Source organism: Giraffa tippelskirchi, chromosome 9 (assembly GCF_054371585.1).
Source record: "Giraffa tippelskirchi isolate mGirTip1 chromosome 9, T2T-mGirTip1v1.2.pri, whole genome shotgun sequence".
In the NCBI taxonomy this organism is placed as follows: Eukaryota; Metazoa; Chordata; class Mammalia; order Artiodactyla; family Giraffidae; genus Giraffa; species Giraffa tippelskirchi.
Window position 1 is genome coordinate 132,877,380 of NC_137283.1, and position 26,731 is coordinate 132,904,110.

A 26,731-nucleotide genomic window follows, 5' to 3' on the forward strand; every position below is an offset into this window, starting at 1 on the left:
GAATTAACAGAGTTGAAGTTAGCTGGCTTCTTTGCTGTAAGTGAACCTGTATGAAAGTATTTAATATTTTTAAAAATTTAATTTTTAAAAGATTTTTATTAGAGTATAGTTGATTTAAAATGTTGTGTTAGTTTCAGGTGTACAGCAAAGTGAATCAGCTATGTCCACTCTTTTTTAGATTCTTTTCTCATATCAGCCATTATAGAGTATTGAGTAGAGTTCCCCATGTTATACCGTAGATCCTTCTTAGTTATTTGTTTTATACATAGTTGTGTGTATAGCAAACATGAAATTTTTTGATCACTTATTCTTTTACCTGGTCTTAAGAATGGTAAGGTGTACAAAGCTCTGAGAAAGTGAGTAATAAATAATAAGTCCTCAATAAATGTTCGTTTTTATTAGTTTTGTTGCAAGAGGAATAGTTTGCTCATTTGTTTCTTTTATTCCAGAGAAGCAAAGTAAGGCCGGCACATTTTTTAAATATGTATGTATTCCTAGGTTAAACTTCGAATAGAGCACTCAAACAAGATGATTCTTATGATGTCAGATAATGTTCTCTCCTCTTTTCCCATAATCATTACACATGTGGATGGAATTTCCAAGTCAGGTTTTAACACATTTTATTTGCGTCCTTCATAATAATTTGCAAAACATTGGCCCACCAGGCTGTATTTTTTTTTAAAGGCATTTGGCACAGCAAAAGACAGCTAGCATCCCGAGACAGCTAGCATCCCGAGACAGCTAGCATCCTGAGAAGCAGACCTTGAGACAAAGATTTGATTGCAGGTGGTTTATTTAAGAGGTGAGGAAAGCGCCAGTGGGGGAGTAAGGAGGTGAGGCCAGGAAGGGAAGACAGCTGGTAAAAGCTTCACTGTTACACCAGCTACCACTGTGGACAGTGGGAACACAGTCCTGCTGAGGCCTCTCTGGGAGGCTGTGTAAAACACACATCTCAGATTTTCCCACCATAGGGATGAACGCGCTCGGCTCTTTTAAACACTTGTAAAGCAGTTATCCTTCAATTAAAAAAATAAATTAAGTGGAAAAAGCAACAACAACAAAAAAACACCAGAGTTCCCTTCAGTCACAGAGCAAGGCTGCCAGGGTGGAAGGATGAGCGGATGCCCTAGCACGTCCCCTGCCGCACAGCAGGCAGAACTGCCAGACCCCGGGTAATCCTTGGGAAGGCAGAGCAGGTGAGACAGGTGGGCACAGTGGGCGGCCAGGGGACATAGGCCAGGCACGGCTGACAGTGTCTGCACCGGCCTAGGCACCCATTTCCAGTGCCAGCCGGGTAACAGAATGAAGTATGCTGGAATTGCTTTTGATCCAGGAGCAGAAATAATAGGGCTAGATAAAGGAACAATTTGAGGAATACATATGTCCTTTTCATACCAGAAAAGGTATTTTAAGGGCCAGTTCATAGGCCACCGGCTCGGAATAGACCCGTGGACGACAGGTGTTCTTTATCTGTGCTTCCCAGGCCTGACTCCATATCTGATCCCCTGACATCTCTAATATTCAGATTAGGGGCCCAGCCACCCAGAACCTTTCAGTCTGGAGCCCCGGAGCCTACATTTTAAAAGTTCATATGGGACTATATCTCCCTGCTTAAAATCTTCAGTGACATCTCATTACTCTTGGAATTAAAGGCCTAATTCTGAACATAGCCTGCAAAACCCATGTTATCTGGCATCTGCTGAACTCTCCAGCTTTTTTCCTATCAGGTTGTTTTTAAACTTAATGCTTCAGCTGCCTTGGTCCTCAAACCTTTTCTTTCTGCCTTGAACCCCCATCTCTACCCTGTCCTAGTGAGTCTCTGCCAGTCAGTGGAGATTTCTGGGGACCAATAACCTTACATCTCTATATGTCTGCAGCTGAGTAAAAGAACGTGTTTCTCTATATATCTGAATAAAACCTTTGAAAGGTTCAAACTTTGTTTTGCATCAGAAATATCAGATGCTTGTTAAAATGCAAAGAGATACTGACTCAGAAAATGTAAGCTGCATCCCATTTCATTTTTAACGAGCACCCCCAGATGATGGAAGCAAATGATCTATAACCCAGGCCTTGAGAATCATTACTGAATATAAAGACCCTTCTTTGGAGTAATAATAGTTCATGATGTGTTACCAAACAAAGAACATCAGCATCTGTCCGATGTAGCCTTATTCTCATAAATATATTCTATACCTGCTTGTCATTGTGTTTCTTAATTAGGTGCTATCTCTGTTTAAAATCACATAATGTTTTAAGGTCCCGCGTTGTTTAAGCCTGCTTGGGGATAACCACAGAAACATAATAAAACATTTTAAAAATACCTGCAAATGCTTATATTAACTTGCAAGGCAAATGCCCAGTACTAACCTATATCCAAAGAAAAAATTCAAATCAGTCTTATATAGGCCATTAAAACAGCTTTTCAAGTTGTAGATCCAGTGTTTCTACTCTGAGAATTATGTGGAGTGGTTACAGGAGTTGCAGCTTCAATCTGATTTACATAGTTAGGATGAATCAGATTTGCCCATCTGTACCCAAAAGAAGGGCTTTATGACATAAACAGATGGGAATACCAACTAACATAAAATATGAAACTGTAAGCATATATACATCTCTTTACTTTGCAAAACTGTAAAATCAAGTAGAGTAAAATTAGAGCCAAAAGTTCTAAAAGATGGCAAAAGTTAATTAGAAATCTTCAGAAGCTTTGTTTTGCTTCCTAAGGTACTCTGGTCATGAGGACTTGGTATTGATGACTCAGAAAGTCCCTTTAATCCGTGGGCATCCCCTGCCTATTGTAAAGCCTCTTCCCCCTGCCCCTTTAGTTGATATGCTGCCAGATATGGATTAGGAACTGTGAAAGTTTTCAAATATTCCAGTTCTTGGGAATCTGCATCAAATCTATGCAGTTGTTTGTGCATGCTAGGGAAGAGCTGGGTTATTAAAACACTTACAATCAGATGCCAACTGCTGTGACACCAAGGCACCCATTCAGAGTATAAGGAAAAGATGACTGTGTTATTGTTGATGCATGGGAAGTTGTTAGAACAATATTGTAACAGGGTCTTATTTTATCTCCTTGAATAGCACTTATTTTTGACTCGGGAGATGCTTTTATATACGCTAGAAAGTGACATCTGTTTTCTTTTTCTATAACAGCAGCATGAGAGCAATGCAGTCCTGATCTTCTTATGACATGATCTTTATTTCCCAAATCTCACCTTGTTGGTTAGGGCTTTTCATTTTATACAAGAATTGATAAATTAATTGAGGAATTCATTTTACTGGGGAGTTTCCTTGGCATTTTGATAACATCCACTATGTTTACTTACTCATTATATTCCTTTCTTCACTAACATGTTCCTTATGATAATTATAATTTAGTAGCCTTGTTAATTAGGGCTTCCCAGGTGGCACTAGCGGTAAACACTTATCTGCCAATGCAGGAGAGGCAAGAAGCATGGGTTCAAGCCCTGGGTTGGGCAGATCCCTTGGAAGATGGCATGGCATCCCATTCCAGTGTTCTTTCTTGGAGAATTACGTGGACAGAGGAACCTGGCAGGCTACAGTCCATAGGATCGCAAAGAGTTGGACACAACTTGGAAGTGACTTAGCATGCACACAGCCTTATTAATCAAAATTTTTTATTTGTAGTCATTAGGTAAATAGTAAACTGTGTTGACCATTCCTGAGCTGTGTTTAGGAAAATTGCTGTTAAAACTATTGTTTGTGTATTTTCTCAAAAGTAATTTAATTTTTAAATATCTTTATTTGAATGTTAACTGTAGACATGAAAGTTTTATTTGCCATTGGTTTTATTTGCCATCTTTTTCAAATCCCTTTGAACGTGGCGACCCCCTTGTTTGGACCCAATCAGCACAATTTTCTCTTCATTTGTAGGAGGCATTTTGGAGACAATTCAGGTTCTCTAATTTTAAAGTTCCTCTAACATATTACTCTAAGATTTCCATTTGATTTTTTACCTGTTAGTGACCTCAGCCCAGAAACTTTTTTTTTTCAAAGTGCTGGGTGTATGCAGAGACATCCTTTTAGTATTCAAATTAGGAAACTACATTTTTTACAGCTCTCACAACATTCACTGTGTCCCCACTTGTTCCTGGAAGTACAGGTAATTTACAGTTCTAACAAAGCCCCAGTGAGGCTAGAGTAAGCTATTCTGGAAGGAGAAGGATGGAGTGGTTTTAAGGTATGAGCCAAGCCAAATTCATGCTGGAGTTAGAGAGCTGGCTGAAATCCCTGAATTGAAACAGAATGATTGTTTCATATTTTTTCAGTATTATTTTTAACAGACTGATGACTAATTGAAACATAACTGGCTAGGGATTGTTTTTAAATGAAAAATAAACAAGCTTGAAGAAATCCAGCTGTTTGCATTCAAATGCTATGCTGTTGCTATGTATTTACTCTTCTAATGTTTGTTTCACTAATATTTACCACAAAGTCTAATTTGAGTAAGATAGAAAGACATCTAAAGCATGACACATAATTACAGAGGAAAAAAAAAAAAAGGACGCTCAGAAAGAAAACATTTTTTCCATTTGAGTGGATTCCACTGTCTTAATTAAAAGCCTACAGAGTATTTTTCACTAAGATTTTGTGCTTAGTCGCTCAGTTGTGTCCGACTCTTTGCGACCCCCATATACAAGAGTCCACCAGGCTCCTCTGGTCCATGGGTATTCTGACAAGCGTACGGAAGTGGGTTGCCATGCCCTCCTCCAGAGGATCTTCCCGATCCAGGGATCGAACCAGGTCTCCCACTTTGCAGGTGGATTCTTTACTGAGCCACTGGGAAAGCCCTTGAGTAAGATATAAGTAGGAGCATGGTAAATGGTAACTTAATATTTAAGAATTACTTACATTTTAGGATAAAATTGTTTACTGACATCTATTTTCTTTATGTAACCTGGTTTTTCTCAGGTTTTAAAACAACCTTTGAGAAATTGTTATGAACCAGACTACAGTCAGACTTCCTAGGCTGCTACTTACTAGCTGCATAAACATGTAACCAAGAGGGGTTTGTCTCTAGAATGGGAATGTAATAACAGCATCTGCCTCACATAGATATTATGAGGATTAAATGATCTAACACAGGTAAAAGCACTTAGGAAAGTGCCTGGAATACAGTAGTCTCCCTTGGGATTTAGGAATTTTTAAGAACCAATTTATTTCAACATTTCTTTAGCCTGAATTGAAATATAATCATAGCTAAATATATATGATTATATAGCTAAATATAATATGATTATATTTCAGTTCAGGCTAAAGAAATGTTGAAATAAATTGGTTCTTAAAAATTCTCAAATCCCAAGGGAAACATTTATCATGCTCCTACTTATGTATCTGGCTGTGTGTTAAGCACTTATACATTATTTTGTTGAGTCCTCCAAAATGCTTGTGAGTTAAAGGATTTATTATCCTTGTTTTACAGAAGATGCAACTGAGGGTTAGGGAAGTTCACTAACTTGCTGAGGGTCATATAGAACTAGTAAGTAGCAGAGCTGAAAGTTGAACCAGGTCTATTCACCTTCAGAGACCATACATGTCACCACTGCTGGGCTGCTTTCTCCACGTTATAATACACACCCTGGGCCTAATCAGCTTGTACTCCTTTCCTAGTAGAAACTGTTGGTAATGAAAAATGGTGATCCAGAGGAGAAGATAAGGATTTTAAAGTAGAGCAAAATCATAATATTAAAGTACAACATAAAAATATTTTTGGTTGTCATTTAAAAAAAATCTTTAATAAGCATATCTTGTATTATGTTCCAGAGAGTGTAATAATATTATCACAGAGTTTTGACATTCTGATATAAACATGTCTTGTTTATAATTGGAAGACAGTATAGCTAGAATAACTTTTTGCTTGGAAAGTTAATATCCTTGATAAAGCATTTCATTTTTGCATAGAGAAAGAAATTCATAACAATACCTATTCAACCAGAATTAACGATGAAATTTCTAAACTTATGAGTGAGAGAAATAATGGTTGTCCAATTCAGAAAGTGATTTTTAAGTAAAATATAAAACAAGAAAGGATATTAATGAGTCAGATTCTTCATTCCTAACCTTATCAAAAAAGACAGTTGAAAATTTTAATAAGATTATGATATAAGAAGGCAGGTTTCCTTTAAGTGTATATAGTAGGGATGTGTACTGTATTCTGTAAAAACACAAGGGTAAAAAGCAAATAATAATTATTTCTAAGTATAGATTTTGGTGTGTTAAGACCTGGTTCTATACTAGTTCTGAAAATTTGGGATTAACCTTCAAGTTTCAGCGAATGTAACAACAGAACCTTCTTCCAGTGATTGTTATGAAATATCAGACATGTAAAGAACTCAGCCAATCTCTGGTGCATAGTATGTTCTTAAGTATATTAACTTTTTTCTCCTTAGTAATACTTCTCATTAATACTATTTCCACATTTCTGTATGTGCTTGATCAGGAGTCTATTCCCTTCAGAGGCTCTGTTCATCCATCTATTTCATAATACCTGTTCTAATAGACTATTCAGAGAGACCCCACACCACCAACCATCTCACTAAAGGAAACATCAGAACCCTAGGGGACTTTAAGTTTAAGGAGTTAGCAGGCTCAATATATTAATTGGAAGTAAAACATTCAGTAAACCGTTCTTGTAGTGTTCTGTTTTGGTGCAAATAAATATCCATATTTATATATTCCCAAGTTTATATGGGTTAAATTTAATGAAATATCATGAGTTTAAAGTAAGGAAAATGAGAACTGAATATGGTTCTATATTTAAGCAATGTGAATAAGGGCAGAAAGTTTCTTTTTTGCTTCTCTTTGGGAATAGATCATGGCAGATTCAGGCACAAAGAAACTTTTGGGGTCAAACATATTATTTTCCTTTTCTATTTCTGTTCCCTCCTAGAAAATGATTCTTTTCCTACATTTCATAAATCATCAGTATTGTATTTGGGCATAAGAATACAAAAGAACTTTCCTCATACTTCGGTCTTATAGCTTTATTTTAACAAAGTTTATTTTAAAGGAATATATAATATACTGAAACTACAAAAATAAGCATTAATTATCAGTGGACAATTTCAGTCATAAAAACTGAAATATACAGAAAAACCTAAGACTTAATTTTAGTCTTTGGACTCAGTTTGGGCTTTGGTTTTTGTTTTCTTTTTGGGTTTTTTTTTTTATTTGGGTTTTTTTTTAGCCATTCATTAAAGCTTTTAGGTAATTATGCTAATTAATTGGGAATTTATTTCCTTTGACTCAGAAAAATGCCAGTTTTAAGATATATCACTCTAATGTGTGATTGTTTATAACAAGCATTAAGATTAGCTATCCACAGACCACTTTTTTCAGTGGCCATAGTACTTACTGGGATAAATTTGTAAACTCAAAAACTATTATTTCCAGTTTAATATGAAACAAGTGCAGAAGATCACATAAGCTAATTTTAGCATAATGTGATTTTAACGTGTAATTATCAATTCTAACTTCAACACTATTTTTACATAGAAGACAGTTTTCTATTATCACAATGTCCTTTTTCCAGTTATCATTAATTTTCCTACTTGTTTTCACTGTACCTCTATCTCCCCGCTTTCCATGGAGTAAGAGCCTCCATAGTCATTAATTGATTTTTCTTAGAAAAGAATTTTATTGCATAATAAAAGTGACTCTTTCCATTCTCAAATAAGCAAGTATCCTTCAGCTGTTGTAAAGATTGTTTTTAGTATAAACTAAGCCAGGGAGCTCAGATTCCAATGAAATTTCACCCATCTCTGGAATTAATCTTTCTAAGAAAAGAAATAGTGAATATTTTATTTATCACATGCTTACTGTGTTGGCATCGTTATATTAAGTTACTGTTGTTACAAATAGGGAATAAATAAGTGCCTCAGTAATTAAGATTATAAAACTCTTTTATATTTTGTTGGGATATTTGGCTTCAAAGGTATTTTCCCTTTTCTTAACACTGAACAAAAGTGTGGTCTGAGTCTTCAAGAAACTAAGGATATATTTGTAAAGGTAACAGCATATGAAACAACAGAACATAAGTACAGAGGATTATAAAATATTATGAAGTATTCATTTTGAACCCTGACTATGTAATAGATTAGGTTAAAATTTTTAAATCCCTGAAATTTAGCTTTAAAGAAATATACGTAGCCTGGGCCTGGTTTCATTTAAAGCCATTTTTGTCCCTGACTTCAGGGTAAAGCTGTGAATTAGGATTGTAATGGGTCCATTCCATTTTAGAGCATTCTTGGCATGGTTCGGTTAGTGTTAGGTCATTCCTGGTCAGAAAGAGATGGAATCAGTTCAGCCTATGAATTTAACCTAAGCCAGGAAAAGCTTCCTAGAATTGAGTTTGATTCTCCTGAGCAATCTCAATGTCAAATCCCAGAGCTGAGTAGTATATGGTGACTTGATTAAATGATGTGGACTTTAAAACCCTTTTCTTCCTTAAAATTGTAGTCTTACCAAACAGTGCAAGTAATGTTCCTCATGAATATGTGTCCCAATTTGAAGTTGAACTATTCAGTAGCCACATTTTTCAGAATAGTTAACCTTAATAAAACATTCTTAGCTTTCTGAACAGTGAATGGAAATTGATAATGAAGGAAATGAACATTCATAGGTGTTATTAGTAATAATTGCTTCTTATAAAACTAAAAATTCTTTCTAACATTTTAATGATGTCATTGGTTTTTAAAATTTTAAAAAACAGTTGCTGAGGTGTAGTGTTGAACCATTTCTTTAAACACTTCTATTTTTCTCAGAGACCAGCGTGCTGAGGATGTCAAAGAAGACTTTGAAGAGAGAACAGAGAGTGAGCTGAGGACACCACATGAAGCCAGAGGTATCTATAATATTCTCATATTATTGATAGGTATTACGATTAATACTCAACAATCAAAACTGGAATGTAGAAGTTCCTTTTATATTAAAGACAAACTTCATTTGGTTGGTTCTGTTACTACAAGAAATAAAAGTTTATTGTTCAGGATAATTTTGGTATATAATTCATAATGATATGGATCCATCTGTGACCTGTGTTTATAGTCTCATTCACATATGTGTAGAATATTGTGTATAGAGTTTGAATAAGGCCTTCTATTTGCTCCATGTAGTGTATTTTTTAACATTGTTGATATCATTTGCTTCCTATGTTTCAGACTCATCTCAGAACATGTTGACATACAAATAGAAGTAATATAGTCTTAATCTAATACCACAAAATGAAAAGAAAATCACTTGAGCAAATGTTTTAAGTTGTACTGGAGAAAGTAACTTGTCTTACATCTTTGCTGAATAGATATTACAGTAGTTTAACTGAGCCATGAAGTTGTAATGACTGTTGTTCATAGTATAACTTGTATTTATAATTTACACATGGCTTTATAATTACTATTTATTTTTATAGGAAAATGTTGGCTGGATTATGATTTTAATGATTGCCTCTGGGGACTTTGCTTGTTATATGCTTTTTGGGGTTTAGATTATTTGTCAGATTATAGAATGACACCTAAGGACTGTTTGCCTGTAATGACCTATTCTGTAAGTGATGCTTTGATTTCCATATCTGATGTTCATAAAGCAGTAATTTATGGTTAATTTAAAAGCTGTATCCTCTGCTGTCCTCAGTATATTTTATAGTGTTCAATCTTGCACCATATACAAACCCCTGCAGATGGCCAGGGTTTCATCTGTGATCTCCCACCTGTTCACTGTGTAATGTTAGACATTTCACTGAATACTTTTCAGTGCTTGTTTCCTTATCTGCCCAAAAGGTTGATGGAGGTACTCACGCCCACAGTTGTTATGGGGATTGAGTACAGTAACATTTGTAACTTGCTTAGAACAGTGCCTGGTACATAATAAGTGCTATGCAAGTATTTGATTATTTAAAATGTTTCCAGTCACTTAGAAAGGAAAAGAAAAACAATTTACAAAGGTTTTGTCGTCAAGGTATTGTGCTGTTGTGCTCAGTCGTGTCTGACTCTTTGTGACCCCATGGACTGTAGCCTGCCAAGCTCCTCTGTCCATGGCATTTTCTGGGCAAGAAACCTGGAGTGAGTTGCCATTTCCTACTCCAGGGGATTGTCCTGACCTAGGGATTGAATTCATGTCTCCTACATTGGCAGGCAAATTCTGTACCACTTGGGTTCTTAATCCAAAGCATCAGCCTTTCTTTGTGAATGGTAGTTAGGAGCACGGCCTTCATTCTTGTCTCAGCTCCACCAGTACCAGCTGTGCGGCTGGCTCTGGGGAAAGCATTTAATGTCTCTATGTCTCAGCTTCTCAGTAGTGCCCACATCAGTGGATTATTATGAGAAATGAATGCATCAGTGGCTGCAGGATTAGCTGTAACAGCAGTGGTAGTAGCAGGAGTGGTAGCATTGTGAAAGAAAGTGAAAGTGAAGTCGCTCAGTCATGTCTGACTCTTTGTGACCCCATGGACTGTAGCCTACCAGGCTCTTCAGTCCATGGGCTTTTCCAGGCAAGAGTACTGGAGTGGGTTGCCATTTCCTTTTCCAGGGGATCTTCCCGACCCAGGGATCGAACCTGGGTCCTCCCGCATTGTAGGCAGATGCTTTACCATCTGAGCTAGAGTAAATGTGTGTTGTGTGCAATTATCTGATCACTGGAAGTTTAGATAGGACTAAACTAAACTTTTTAAACTAAACTAAACTTTTTCCTATGGTAAAATCTTCTGGGCTCTGAACTTTTTGAGGGAGTAGTGATTTTCAGCCTTTCAGTTTCTTCCTAACTTGGTGATGTAATTCACTTTTCACTTGATTTGCTGAGCTGATTTTGATCCTTTCCCCCACCACTGGAAATAGTCTATTTAAAGGAGAATTTTAGGTTTGTTAATGTGACTTCCCTGGTGGCTCAGAGGTTAAAGCATCTGCCTCCAATGCGGGAGACTGGGTTCGATCCCTGGGTCGGGAAGATCCCCTGGAGAAGGAAATGGCAAACCACTCCAGTATTCTTGCCTGGAGAATCCCATGGACGGAGGAGCCTGGTAGGCTACAGTCCACGGGGTCGCAAAGAGTCGGACACGACTGAGCAACTTCCCTTAGTAATGTGATATGCATGGTGTTCTTTCTTTTTCATGGCAGTTTTGTTTATTCAAACTTCGTATATTTTTATCCTATTTTTCTTGATTTGAATTATCTGAGTTTTTCTGTTTTATTATTCTTTCCAAACATTGCTAGGATTCATATATAACCCTTCAGTGTTTTCCTCACCTACAAAACCTGTAGTTTATTATGCATATTATACTGTCTTATTTTTCATTAGTGAAAGGGAGCCTTATAAAGACAAGCTGCTTTGACAATTTTTGCACATATGTGCAAAGAAAGTAAGATTCGCCTATTAATATCTCATCCAGTTTTAGCCTCCTAACATGAGTTTGATAACTTCCCTTCATTTCCAAATTTTTGAAACATTTTATATAAAACTTTCATAAAATTATTTTTTTCTGTAGCAAAATCATGTTATCATTATTAGCTTTTATTTAACTGCTTTCTTAGCTTTGGATTATAATTTTTTTGAAATTTTTTCCAGATTCATTCTGTTTGGAAAAGGTTTGAATTTCCCCTGCTGACCTTATCATATAAGAGTTTGTTGGTTGTCTTTCCCTGGACCCCATGAACTTTCAGTACAAAATGAGCTCTTATGGTATTTGAGAGCTCCTGTATCTTGGTGATGTTGGAGATATCTCAGATTCTAGTCGGTGTGTGGATGTGTTTAGTTCTTTCTGTCCTTCTGGCTCTCAGGTATAGAGCCATGACCTAGTGTGTCAGATGGGGCTCTCTGTTAGCAGACATTGAGAGTGTTGTGTGCAGGAGTTTTGTTAGTGGGTGCTCGGGAGCAATACCAATGGGAGAGTCAGAGAAGCAACAGTGGGCAGAATGAGAAGTTGAGTTGTGATACAGTTACAGCAGAAGCCTCAGTTGATCCCATAAGGAATTCTGGATGAATCTTCAGAGTTATCCCAAATTTAGGCAGGAGAATCCTACCTTTGTATCTTTGCATTGACCACTCCTTGGATATTGGCTGAGAGGGGCAGGAACCTCCCTTTGAACAAGGAACCTCCCTTTGGCTTAGGGCAGTTTCTGGAGAGGGAGAGAGCTGTGAGGCATCAGCAGTCAGAAGGTTCTGAAGGGTGATTTGGGTGGCACACTGCAGTGTCGGCTACACCTGGCTCATACTACACGTCTGCTACACTTGGTCTCTGCCTTTCCTATAAGAAAAATCAACCAAAAATGAACAACAGAGTATCCTTTCACATTATGTGGGGTTAGGCCAGCCAAATTAAATCTAATCTTTTGGTTTTGAACAAGGGATCTGACTCCTAAATTCAATCTTCTTTCATTATTTTGCCTGAGATGTCATGAGCTTTCTTTTCTTTTTTTAAATCCAGAGAACTTCCTTCCATTATCATTTTTATTATTTGGTATTGTTGTTATTCAGTTGCTAAGTCATGTCAGACTCTTTGCAGCCTCACAAACTGCAAGCATGCCAGGCTCCCCTGTCCTTCACTATCTCCCAGAGTTTGCTCATATTAACATCCATTGAGTCAGTGATGCTCTCAAACCATCTCATCCTTTGCCACCCCCTTCTCCTTTTGCCTTCAATCTTTCCCTGCATCAGGGTGTTTACCAGTGAGTCGGCTCTTTGCCGAAGTATTTGCAAAGTATTGGAGCTTCAGCTTTAGCATCAGTCCTTCCAATGAATATTCAGGGATGATTTCCTTTAGGATTGACTGGTTTGATCTCCTTGCAGTTCAAGGGACTCTCAAAAGTCTTCTCTAGTATCACAATTTGAAAGCATTAATTCAGTGGTGCTTAGCCTTCTTTCGGAGAAGGCAATGGCAACCCACTCCAGTACTGTTGCCTGGGATTTCCATGGATGGAGGAGCCTGGTAGGCTGCAGTCCATGGGGTCACACAGAGTCATACACGACTGAAGCAACTTAGTAGCAGCAGCAGTAGCCTTCTTTATGGTCCAGTTCTCATATCCGTACATGACTACCTGAGAAAGCATAGCTTTGACTATATAGACCTTGTTCGGCAAACTGATGGCTCTGCTTTTTGACTGGTAATACCTATTTTTCTTGGGTTAGATCCAAAGGATGATATTCAAAATATTTAACAGTTGGTTTGACAGGAACATTGCACAGGACAGTTAAAACAAACACCAGCTTTAGTGCTGTAGCAGTTTGGAGGCTCCATGCTGTACTTTGTTGCAGCATCTTAGGGAAGTCCCTCAAGTGCCTGACTTCTGAGGTGGAGGGGCCTGTTACCATCCAACATGGAAGCATTGTAATATTTCAACAACTTATACATTTTTTGATATTCTAAACATATGTCTCAAGTTGGAATATCTTACTCTTGCTCTGTCAAGTCTGCTATTTACTGCCTTTAACATGAATTTTAATAGTGGTTTTATTTTCCTTTAATTTCCTGCACTAGCTTTTTTTTTTTATCTTTTCATAGCCTGTTTTTGTTTTGTAGAGGTCATGTTCCCTTGTGCCTTACTAAAAATCATGAAACTCTTCTGTTGATAATTTAATGCTCCTTTCCCGATGTTTTGTGTAACTTTTTATCAAAGGCCTCATAGTGATTTTTTTTTTTAATAATCATTTTTGAGTGCAGAGAAGTTTCCCCAGGTTTTTTGTGAAGAAACTTACCTCTCAGTGCTCCCATTGGGTATGGTAGAATTCCTCTTTCACACCTGAACTTGAGGGTCAGGTAGGTACGCTGAGCTTAATAGGTGCTCTCTAGACTTCACTTTCGCTTTTCACTTTCATGCATTGGAGAAGGAAATGGCAACCCACTCCAGTGTTCTTGCCTGGAGAATCCCAGGGACGGTGGAGCCTGCTGGGCTGCCATCTATGGGGTCGCACAGAGTTGGACACGACTGAGGTGACTTTGCAGTAGCAGTGTTCATTCACAATGCCCTTCCCCAGGGTGGAGGCAGCTCTTCCCAGATCTAGCCTGGTTAGAGGGTAGCATAGAAGACAGGAGAGAAATCCTCTTGCAGTTTGTTCACTATTTAGTATAGAGGAGACTGAAAAGATCCGTCTAGTCACAGCTATGGTTTCTCTACTAGTCATGTACGGGTGTGAGAGTTGGACCATAAAGAAGGCTGAGGGCCAAAGAATTGATGCTTTCGAGTTGTGGTGCTGGAGAAGACTTTTGAGAGTCCCTTAGACAACAGAGATCAAACCAGTCAATCCTAAAGGAAATCAATTCTGAATATTCATTGGAAGGACTGATGCTGAAGATGAAGCTCCAATACTTTGTCCCCCTGATGGGATGAGCCGACTCATTGGAAAAGACCCTGATGCTGGGAAAGATTGAAGGCAGAAGAAGAGGGCAACAAAGGGTGAAATGGTTGGATGGCATTACTGACTCAATAACATGAGTTTGAGCAAACTCTGAGAGATGGTGAAGGACAGGGAAGCCTGGCATGCTGCAGCCCATGGAGTTGCAAAGAGTCGGATACGATTTAGCGACTGAACAACGTCAAGACTGAAAACAAGCCACCCTATATTCCTTATAGCCAGTAGGATTTAAGACTCAATAAGCCCATGAGAGTTATTTTATTTGGAGTCTTAGAGCAAATTGATTTTTAAAAACACTTCCCCTAAGAAAAAGCTTCCTACCTTGTTTCTTCCGTTAATTCAGTTTAATTCCATACAATATGTGTGATTATGAACCTTTTCAACTTTTTGATGATTCCCACTGTGTTACTGAATTTGACCTTTGGAGACCTTTACTGAATACAATTCATTACATTTTTCTTCTTTCTCTATTTGCTGACTTCTATTTCCTTTACCTAAAAGGTAAAATAACTCAGTTCGCCATTGTAGGAAGGCCCATTAATAAAGGATCCTATAAATTGACCTTCAAATTTAAACTCTTGTATTCCTGGGAAAGGTGTAATTTTCTTTCCCTTGTGCAAATGTTCTTTCTCATGGATGCTGATGGGCAGCGAGAGTTGAATTTTATTTTGTAATGTGCTAGATTCTTACTTGAAAAATCAGGCTTGCTTTTTGCTTCCATAGCAGTTGGTTTTTATTTTGGTTGTTAACCTTGAAATGATCCTCAAATATTTTTAATGCTTGAGTTTAGGATCTTGGAGCTAAGTTTATCCACATTCCTTGATGTTGTGATCCATTTATTCTACCTAATCACTGTTATTGTTCATCCTTTTTATATTTAGTCACCAGTGTGTAACTCCATTAAAAAAATTGGTTGAGAGATGTATCCCATTTCCTCTGGCTTTTTTCCTTTCACATTAAGAGCATTTTTTTATAGACTCATGGAATATTAACTTAGAAGGGCCATTGACTCCTTTTCATTTTTGCCTTTTTATATTCAATATAGTCCCAGTTATATGTCTTTCTTTCAAGATAGGAATAATTTCTCCCTTTTGCTGAGCCTTTACTATATGTCAGATAGTGGAATAAGCATTTTTAAAAATATCATGTAATCCTTGCAACAATCCAGTTACATTGATAGCCAAATTAAGAGCTGATTAATGGAAGAATAGGGATTTAAATCCAGGTTTGGGTGCATGCTAAGTCACTTCAGTCACGTCCAACTCTTTGCGACCCCATGGATTGTAACCCGCTAGGCTCCTCTGTCCATGGAATTCTCCAGGTAAGAATACTGGAGTGGGTTGCCGTGCCCTCCACCAGGGGATCTTCCCCACCCAGGGATCAAACCTGTATCTCATGTCTCCTGCATTGACAGGCGAGTTCTTTACCACTAGCGCCACCCGGGAAGCCAGTTTTATGACTCTTAAACTCACCCCCTTGACCATGACCCAAAAGATCCAGGGCTACTTTCTGATGCTTCCACTAGCTCACAGGGAGGCTTTGGGCTTTGCCCTGACAGTGTGTTTTTCTTGTCTTCGGGATAGCTACCTCCTAGTGCTGTTTTGAAAATAAAATGAAACAAAGCATTTGAAGATTCTGGTCTCACTTCTGTCACTGGCTTAAAGGGATGAGAATGAGTCAGGACAAGTGGCAAGTCATGCTGATTTAGCAGTATTCAGGCTTGGAAATATGAAGCAGAATGGAATCTGAGTCTGAAAGCAGTGGGGAGTGTGAAGAGTACTTTTCCTTTTCTTTGGGACTTGGGCTGCCTGTGGTTCTGCTGGAGTTCTCCAGGCCCCTGACGGGAACAGTCCTGTAGGATGCAGGTTCTCATGTTCCGTGGTAGTGAGGACATCTTTTTCTACTAGGAGATTACATGTTTAGTTTAGATGGTAGACTCTATTTTGAAGATTTATTGTCTTGATTCTACGTGAAACATTGGAGGATATATTTCTTTCAGGATCACCTTTATAAGATCTGTCTTCTCACAAGAATTAATCTTCTACTTCACTTTTTCCTACCCTAAAGTTAAATCAAGAATTTTAATACCTATATTTGCAGCCAGAATTGACAGACATTTGTATTTGCAAATTTCTACTTTGGATAACCACATTATTTATCTATTAAACTTCATTTCAAGGAAGTCTACAAAGATATGCTGTATTAATGTATCCTTCCAAATTGCATTGTAAGTGCTGAGTAAATTATTGCTCTGTGAATGATTTTTCACGTAAGTAGTTGTAAGTGATAGAGGCAGGCCTTTACTACCCATTCATGAAGTATCAACAAAAGAAAATAGTCCTCATTTGATCGTCTAGAGAGGTGAAGTAGCAGTAAAACCATACAAAGATCCACAAAGTTATTTCTCTAACACTATTCCCATCTAATATTTTCTTGCTTCTAATATTAAGGAAGCCCAGCAATTGATGTTTTAATACTGTATTTCCAAAAATGCATTAAATTGCTTTCCAAGTCATGGAAGTAACAGTTTCATTTTTTTTTTGGTATGATTTTTTAGTAATAATAAATAGCTTATTCAATATTAGTCTCTGGCTTTATATAATTATTGTCAAGATAACATTTATTGTAGAATAATTAGAAAATACAGGGAATCAAATAGCAGAAAATCAAAATTACCTGTGATTTTATCTTCTAACACACCATTTTGTAAATTTTGGGAAACATTTTGGATTTTTTAATATTTGAAATATTGTACTAGCTATTTTGTAGCCTGCAGTGTTTTAACTATGTAGTATTACAGCCATTTTCATATAAATATTTATACTAATTATAAAATAATATCAAATATTCCCTCTTTGGATTGATGCAGCATTATTTAATGAAGCAATCCTGATGGTATCTAAGCTAGTTATTCCCTGTCTCTCACTATTATAAATGCTATTGCAGTACACCTTAGTAGTGATTAGGATTAGGGGGTGTGTGTGTATGTGACATAAAATACATACAAATGGCTTATACAGCAGTTTATTTCTCTCTCACATGGAGGAAGTTCAAAGGTGGGTGCTCCAGGATTTAATGGTGATCAATAGGACCAAGAAATCAGGTTCCACCTATCTTGTTGCTCTGCTTTGCAGAATGTCTGTTCCCAAAGTCTTATCTTGGTCAGAGGTGTTCTAGAGGGCTGGTTACTCAATTAGTGTTCTTCCTCAGAAGGAAGCGGAGAAGGCATTGGCACCCCACTCCAGTACTCTTGCCTGGAAAATCCCATGGACGGAGGAGCCTGGTAGGCTACGGTCCATGGGGTCACTAAGAGTCGGACACGACTGAGCAACTTCACTTTCACTTTTCCCCTTCATGCACTGGAGAAGGAAATGGCAACCCACTCCAGTGTTCTTGCCTGGAGAATCCCAGGGATGGCGGAGCCTGGTGGGCTGCTGTCTATGGGGCCACACAGAGTCGGACACAACTGAAGCGACTTAGCAGCAGCAGCAGCAGCCAGGAGGAAGGAGGGTTAGGGTGAGAGAGTGGGGAGAAAAAGTTTGACCATATACCTTTAGTAAATTTTCATCTAGGGAAATGTCAAGAAATACAGAAAACTCCTTTAAAAGTACTACTTTTCATGCAGGTAAATATTTTCAGAGGAAGGCGATAAGAAATCTGACCCTTATAAAATGATGGTAGCAGAAATGTCTTCCAGAATTAAAAGCTTTGTTCTCTGAAGCATGTTGTACACATTCAGACCTACTCTTCCCTACTGTTCTCACTGAGCCAGCTACTTGAGCCAAAGTCTGTGCGCATTTATTTGAGTGTATATCACATGTTAAAATAAAAATCTGGAGTCATGTTCTGTGCATTTCAAGGAATTTGGCTTATAATAGATTTTCAATAGAACAGGATGAGGACCTAAAACCTTAAAACCAGTTAGGTGAGATGTGCTGGATGAAATGTGGAAAGAGGGACCATGAAGGGTTTTTTATAAAATATTTGAAGAATTGAAATGTTTCATAGGGAAACAGTTTTCTATATGAGCTCACTCAGGTAGAACCAGAGCTAGTGGATGTTAGCTCTAGTAAGACAGATTTTTTTTTTTTTCAAATTCAGCATAGTGACTATTCTAACATTTAGAGCAATTCAAATTTAGATTAGGCTAGTTTAAGAGAAAAGTTATTCAAGATCATCAGTAGAACAGTAGGAAATAGGTTTAAGAAAAACTGTACCACTCGGCTTCCGTGGTGGGTCAGTGGTAAAGAATCCGCCTTCCAAATCAGGAGACATGGGTTTGATCCCTGATCCAGGAAGATCCCACATGCTGTGGAGCACCTAAGCCTGTGTGCCACAACCACTGAGCCTATGCTCTGGAGCTCCTGAGCCACAACTACTGAAGCTCACCTGCTGTAGAGCCCATGATCTGAAACAAGAGAAGCCACTGCAGTGAAGCCCACACGCTGCACCTACAGAGTAGCCCTGCTCACGGCAACTAGAGAAAAGCCCATGCAGCAAAGAAAACCCAGTGCAGCCCCCCAAAATAAGATAAATAAAAATAAAATTTCTAGGCAGGTTCAGTGGCTCAGATGGTAAAGAATCTACCTGCAATGCAGGAGACCCTGGTTCAATGCCTGGGTCGGGAAGATCCCCTGGAGGAGGGAATGACAACTCACTCCAGTATTCTTGCCTGGAGAATCCCATGGGTGCACTGCAACTTCAGAGCAGCCCTGTATACCGCAGCTAGAACAAGCCCATGCAGCGAAGAAGACCCAGCACAGACCAAGAAAATAGATAAATAAAAAAAGATTTAAAATTGTACCACTTAAAATAGCAACAGAAAGCCTCACATACATGAGAATAAATTTAACGAAAGAGATGCAAGACCTCTACATGACAATGATAGAACATTGAAGAAGGATATTAAAGAAGATCCAGAGAAACGAAGAGAGATACTTTGTTCTTGGGTTGGAAGACTTGATAGCGTGAAGATGTTGTCTCTCACCAAATTGATGTATATTCAGTGATAATTCTAGTCTAAATCCTAGCATTTTTTTTTTTTTTAACAAGCCCATCCTAAAAGTGGCAATGCAAAGGGATAAGGATAGTCAAGGCGATCTTGAAGATCTAGATCACAGACATCAGTACACTTATAAAGTGGGGGTTATTAAAATCCGTGGATTGGTATAAAGAGACCAGTGGAACAGAATCAGAAATCTTTAGTAGCACATTTATATTTATTTTTAAGTTGGAACTGTAGTGCAACAGGGAAAGGATTTCTTTTCATTCAGTCATGGTTGGGCAATTAGAAATCCATGTGGAAGAAAACCAGGAATATTGATCTTTACCATACACAATAATGCCATTTGCAGCAACATAGATGGACCTAGAGATACTGTGTGAAGGAAATCAGACAGGGAAAGAAAAATACCATATGACATCCCTTATATGCGTAATCTAAAAAGAAATGATACAAATGAACTTACTTAAAAAATAAAAAACGGACTCACAGACTTAGAGAACAGCCTCATGTTAATCAGCAGGGAAGGAGGAAAGGAAAGGATAGTTAGGGAGTTTGGGATCAACATGTACACACTGCCATATTTAAAATGGATAACCAATGAACCTACTGTATAGCTTAGGGAACTCTGCTCAATGTCATGTGGCAGCTTGGATGGGAGGGGAGTTGGCGGGGAGAATGGATACATGTATATGTATAAAAAAATTTAATATATAAACTCATAATAACTAAAAAAAAGATTGTCAACTTTGTTATCAGACAATTACAGTTGTAACCACACGTGTACCATAACACACTCACTAAAATGGATACAACAAGAAAGTACCGCATGTCAATGAGAGTATGGAACATGTGGAACACTTTTACACTATTAGTAGATGTGTACTGTACAGCTGTTTTGGAAAACTGGCAGAATTTGCTGAGGCTTAAAGTACACAAATGCTATATCCACAAAGCCCCACTCTTCAGTATTTATGCAACAGAAAGGTATACGTATATTCAAAAAAAGATGCATACAGGCGTGTTCACAGCAGCACTGTTGGTCATAGCCAAAACTTAGAGACAACTCAAATGTTCATCAGCTCCAAATGTAATTGTGAAATAGTCATAACAATGAAAAGCCATACAGCAAAGAGCAGGGCAGCTACAACTACATACAGCAATGTGGATGAATTGCACAAACTGTTGAGAGAAGAAAGCCAGATACCGAATGGAATTTTCATCAAACTGCAGTTCAGAACCAGGGCAAAAAAAAAAAGCAGTGGTGTCAGAAGTTGGGGAAGTGGTTTCTCTGCGGCATGGGGTATGATTGCAGGGGATTCTAGGTGTGCTGCCCGCTTCTGTTTCTAGCTGAGCTGGTGGGTAGAGGGGAGAATTAAGTGTGAGGGAGGTGCCTTTCTTCTGAAGGGCTTTGGGTTAAGTAGTTTTCAGGGAAGATTTCTTTGCTAAAGGATCTTAGGAGATAATGATTAACAAACTCTGTCAAGAGTCCCAGGGACAAATAATCATTATTAAAAAGGCTGTTTTAGAAGAATAGGAGAAAACTAGGTTTGGATCAAGGCATTTGCATTTCTGCTCTTTTATTTTTATTGCAATAATTTCATATCCATTTTCAAAAAAGATAAGGTGGCTATTTAAAAAGTGAGTCTAATTAGCAAATGGAAATTGGAAGAACAAAGCAGAGACGAGATAAAAGGAGAGAATGGGTATGGTATCTACAGGGTAATCTCAGTAGATGGACTTGAGCATTCATCTTTCCTGTTACTTCCAGGACTTCCAGAGGCAAAAGAGAACCAACTATAATTTCCTAGGTTGAGAGTTATTTTCTTTGTCACTAAAGCTCAGGTGCAGATTTCATCCCTGAAGCATTAAAAAGGCAACACTGAATGATGTAATGGCACATGTCTTCAGTAATAATGATATGACAAATGTGTCAATTGAGTTTTAGGTTGTTTCTTATGATGACCTTTGGTAAAAACGAAGAGAGTGAAATTACTCAGGGAATGTAATGTTGAACCAATGATTTTACCTAGTATTCCTGCCACTTGTGGTTTGGGGGTGACATATAGCATTTGGGGATTTTTTTCTTTTTGGGGGGGCTACTTTTCAGAGAGTGAGTTCACATTGTTTCTGTCAATCAGGTGCCCGGGAAGAAAGCAGCGTACAGCAGGCACAGCGTCGGTCAGCCGTCTTTCTGTCCTTTAAGTCCCCAATTCCATGTCTGCCCCTGCGCTGGGAGCAGCAGAGCAAACTTCTCCCCACGGTGGCCGGCATTCCTGCCAGTAAAGTTTCTAAATGGAGTACGGATGAGGTAGGTTTTGCTTTGTTTGTCTGCCAGGGACCTGACGTAGGAGAACCGGCTTAAGGAGTGGGCAACATGAATGCGTATGGGGCTTAGTCTTTTTTTCTAAAAGAGAAGAAATTATTCTGAGAGAAACAATGAAAACACAGGTTGGATATTTAAAACCTGTACCAGTTAGATTCTGGCTTCTATTTCAGAACTGGAATTTTGATCTTATATTTTAACAGGTGTCAGAATTCATACAGAGCTTACCTGGATGTGAAGAGCATGGAAAGGTATTTAAAGATGAAGTAAGTGTTCAACTGAACTGCAGTATGTTTCTTAATGGGGGACACAGCACTGAAATGCAGTGAAGAGTGAAATATTCTAAACTGGCAGAGGAGGGAAGAGATGGGTTATGTTGAAATTGACAAAGTGATCCTGAGTTGTCTAACAAGCAGCGTTAATCAGTTGTATAAAAACATGTAAGATGAGGAGTAAAGGAAATGTATGTACCATTTTATGATGCCCCACAGCAGTAGCACTAAACTCATTTAAAAAAACAAACACAAAACTTACTAGCATACATTTATATAGTATATATCACAGAAAGAAACCAAAGCAAGGAATAAGCAATGTTTCATTTTTAATAAAGTAAAATTAGCTCCCATTATTTAATTATCAAGTGTCATTTTAACACTAAGATTAACTTCATTTGATGCTTGTAATTAATATTACCTTATTGCTAAAACAATCCCTTAGATATTACACATTTCTCGTGTTGTTTATACTAACTGACATGCATTACATTTATTACCATCTGCCGTTGGAAGATTATTTTATTAGTTGTTTTCATCTGCCTGTCCAAAACTTCAATGTAAGGGATGATTAATAATGATACCACCTCTAGTGAGCATTAGGACAAAAAGGAATTCGACCTCTAACTACACTAGAAGCCGGAGACTCTTTTCACTAGAGACCTTTAAAAATAAGCCGCTTGCCTGTCAGCTGCTCCAAGCAGAACAGTCCATTATCGCGTGATCTTGGCTCCCAGAAGGTACAGTGAGGACTAAGTTATCCCAGAAGTCTTTGTCCCACATCTGCTGTCTGCGGTAATAAGTTATCTTGTTTGTGCCTGTGTTTAGCCTCCACTGTTCAAAATAGCACATTTTCTGTTAAGAACATTGCAACAGAGTAAGAGTGTCAGGAATGCCAAGAATTCAGCCACCAGTCGCCAGTGTCAATATACTATTAGCTATCATTTATGCTTTATGTGATGCCTGTGAAAATGCACAAGGATCTGATTTTCATCAGCCTTTTTCTGACTTACGTTCTTATTTCAGAAATGTTCTGCCTTCTTTCTAGTGGATCTTGAATTTGCAGTTACTCAGATTTTGAGCTGCTTAAGGCCCAAGTCTTAAGTGTCTTTGTGTTACTCAGTCGATTTTCCATCCCTAAGCAGACTTATATACCTGTAGGGAGCCATTGTTTTTCTTTGAAAGAACCTTTGAAAATGATGGCAACAGTTTTAAAAATTAATTTCTAGTACATATATTTTATAAACACTACTTTTGTTTCTGTTGATATCTAGACAGTCCATATAGATTGCTCTGTTATTTAGGTAAAGTAAGATTCAAATTCACATGATAGGTTATTTCTTTGAATAACTTCTTTCCTCATATTATCTTTGGAGATACTCCTCAGGCACCAACCAGGTAGCCTCAGAGGCAGAGCCTTCTTTTGAAGAATGAGGCAGTGAATGGTCTCTGTCCACGTGTCATTCATACATTCATTCCACTCTTCATTCATCCTGTGAACTCTTGTTACTTCCTCCCATGTGTATGTTACTACATGTGATGCTCTGGTGAGAGGGTTTATTCAGAAGTAATAGGACATGATCCCTGCTCTCAAATGTCTCACCAGGTCAGCAGGCATGGGGTTCGAGTCCTAGACAAAAACCAGAAAGCAAATCTAAAGTCTTGTGATTCATCTCTGAAAAGCAAAAGAGTGCAGGTGTGGGCTCTTATCTGAAACCATCCTTGACTTCTGTTTCTCTTATACACTCCACATTTAATCAGTTGAAAAACCCTATTGGGTGTATTTTAAAAGCATGAGGATTCCAGCTCTCTCTCCACCACGACCTCTATGGTCAGAGTCACTGTCATCTGCCACTTGGATTACAACAGTAACTTCTAGCCAGCCACCTTGCTTCTACTTCTGCCCTTCTGTAATTTATTTCCAGCATAGCTGGGCTGATTTTGCTAGAGTGTTAAGTCAGATCACGTCTCTCCTCAGTTCAGATCCTTCTGGTAGTTAAATCAGAGTAAAAGCCAAGATCCTCACCAGGGCTACAGTCTGACACTCCATCGCCTCTCTCACCATCTGACCTCTTTGTCCTCTGCCCACTGCTGACACTGTTCCACACACAGACCTCCTTGCCGTTCCTCACATTATCCAGACACACTCCGGCTTTCCTGTCTGTCTGGCATGCTCTTCCTGTAGGTGTTCACATGGCTCACTCCGCTTCTCAGTGTCCCATCCTAACTGTCCTCCTTCAGACTGCCACCTCCCACCCCAGACCCCACTGCCCACGTACATCCTCAACCAGCAGTTTTCTCATAGCACTAATCACCTTTTAGAATTAGTAATTCTAATTAATTTGCTTGTTATGGTTTTTCTTATAGTCTACCTCCTACTCCTAAAATGTAAACTGTACAAGGAGTTTTTGTTTGCTTAGTTTTGTTTTTATCTGTTTTAGTCTCTGCTATATGCCCAGGCCCAAGGGTAATACTGAGAATACGTGCTCGGTCATGTCTGACGATTGGTGACCACAGGGACTGTAGCCCTCCAGGCTCCTCTGTCCATATATTGCAGTAATTACTGTTTTTAGAAAGTCATTTCTTAATTTACTTCTTTCCAACTGAGGTTATCCTTATGGCTACACATCAGAGCAGCTTGTGAGAAACCCACTTTCCTGTGAGTTGATTTTTAGATGAATAAATTTGACTTTGCTCACAGTCCCCATTTGGGGGTGTTATTATGTATAAGAAAGATCTACTTATCAGGAAATGTTTGTACACCTGAATCCCTGTATGTGCTGTTCTAGTGTTGCATGTAGAAAACAGCTGATAATTTAACCTTGAATATGTCCCATGACCCTGTGTCCAATCAATTCACAATCTTTTGTCTTTTTTCCTCCCCTTTCAGCAAATTGATGGAGAGGCATTTCTGCTTATGACCCAAACAGACATTGTGAAAATTATGAGCATTAAGTTGGGCCCGGCGCTCAAAATTTTCAATTCTATCTTGATGTTCAAAGCTGCAGAGAAGAACTCTCACAATGAACTTTGAAGGTGGTGAATTTTGAATACCATCAGCTTTCTGCTTTAAAGCTCATATTTTACTCAAAGCACAAAGACAGTTGTAACTTCTAAGTGAGAAGTCTCCAAAAATCTAAAGAGCAATGCTATCAGATTATTTATATTCCTCAAGAGACAGTATATATGAATTCTTACAAAAGTGCTTGAGCTTTTAACTAGGTACTGTCTAACAACAGTCATCTTTCGGTTCTGTTCACTGAGCTAAATTTATCTTTGTAAATCTTTTTGAGGCTGGGGGGGGTGGGGGGAAGGGGGACTTCATTAATTATTTATGGAAAATGGGGGGCAGAGAAAGAACTTTTGGCATTTTGTAAACATTGTTGAATTCTCTTTCATGTACACTGTTTCTTTTTCAATACTTTCAGGAACCTTTTTTATATAATCAAACTTCAACTTAAACCAAATTAGTCAAAACCGGGCTAAGTTTAGCCAGTGGGACTGTTATTTGTATTGTTAATTCTGTGCCATATTTTGAATTGCAACATTATGCTAAGTATAACTTTGCAAGTCATGATATTGCCTAACTGCTTGTCCTGATTCATTGAGGCTTAATAGTTGTAAAAATTACCTTCCTTTAAATCAGTGTTTTTACTTTTGCACGCAATTATGAAATGTTAAACAAATTACTTTCACCAGCATCTTGACTATAATTACCAAAAACGTGTATATAAATAATGGAATTAAAAAATAAAATATATAAACATAAATAAGGTGATGTATTTGAATGGCATCAGTCTCATACATTGTGGTGCCCTGTGTGTTTACAGGACTCCAGTGATATCGAAGGAATATACAGTTATATTTGAAGGGGGCGCTGTTTGTATGATCTTGAACTATTTATGAGATTATATTGAGCTTTTCTCTAATTGTCGTTGAAATAACTGTGGTGCTTTGCAGAGGTGAAGGGATCGTTCTGTCGATGTAAACACTAATCCCAAAAGAGCTCTGTCTTAGACCTTGCAGTGTCCTCCAAACCCAAAGGTTTTCTTCAACATTGGCTAGAGAGAGTGTCTAGATTTTACTGAAGAGGCAAGATTTGAGGGAGCAACCCCAGTTGAGGCAAACATTCTAAATGCTCATAGATCAGGGAAGTGACTTCCTAAAGCTCCATTTTGGAGAGACCCTTTTCTCCACAGAAGTGTTTGCCTCAGTATAGAAGCGTACAGATGCACTTTAATTGAAAGCCCTTAATTCCCTATAAACAGAGCTGGTAGTGTTTCTTTTGCAAGAATGCATTTCCAACGCAAAAGGTAAATTATTTTATCAGCCTATGTATGTAACTTCTATTTCCAGGATTGGATATTTATCCAAGGACTATTTTAAAAGTAGAAAGTAAGTTTGTAGCATGTTTTCTGAATTCTGGGGAAAGCTTCACCTTTCTCTGTAGTTGCTCTCATTTTTTCTCATGTAGGATTCCCTTGGTATCTGCCCTGCCCCACACCCTGTTGGAAGTCTGTAGTGGTCCTTTGCTTTTGTCGTAATTCAAGGTAAAACAGGGCCCATGACATCTGCCATGGCCTCTTCTTTTCTTTGCATGAGTCTGCTTAAAGAAGTTTTTCGTTGTTAGTTTTTATTTTCTTTATGTTTTGTTCAGAGTTTGTACATTCAAGTTGCACTTGTTATACCTGACATGAATAAAATAAAATCTTAATTGCAGATACCTTTTTTTACATATGTATGATTCTTAAAAATAGAAGGGGTGAA

General features: G+C 38.1%; 1 protein-coding gene across 21 annotated transcripts in view; it reads left to right on the forward strand.

Annotated features, from left to right (window-relative positions):
- The window catches only part of L3MBTL3 (L3MBTL histone methyl-lysine binding protein 3), a 101,649-nt gene extending 74,962 nt beyond the window's left edge, over nucleotides 1-26,687 (forward strand). For all 21 annotated transcript variants that reach the window (XM_081530832.1, XM_081530837.1, XM_081530842.1 and 18 more), the window contains 4 exons: nucleotides 8,790-8,869; nucleotides 21,508-21,677; nucleotides 21,896-21,958; nucleotides 24,855-26,687. In XM_081530832.1, the coding sequence (XP_081386958.1) occupies nucleotides 8,790-8,869; nucleotides 21,508-21,677; nucleotides 21,896-21,958; nucleotides 24,855-24,998 (457 nt within the window). In that variant the 3' untranslated portion in view covers nucleotides 24,999-26,687. The remainder of the gene's footprint in view (nucleotides 1-8,789; nucleotides 8,870-21,507; nucleotides 21,678-21,895; nucleotides 21,959-24,854) is intronic.
- The last annotated feature ends 44 nt before the right edge of the window (nucleotides 26,688-26,731 follow it).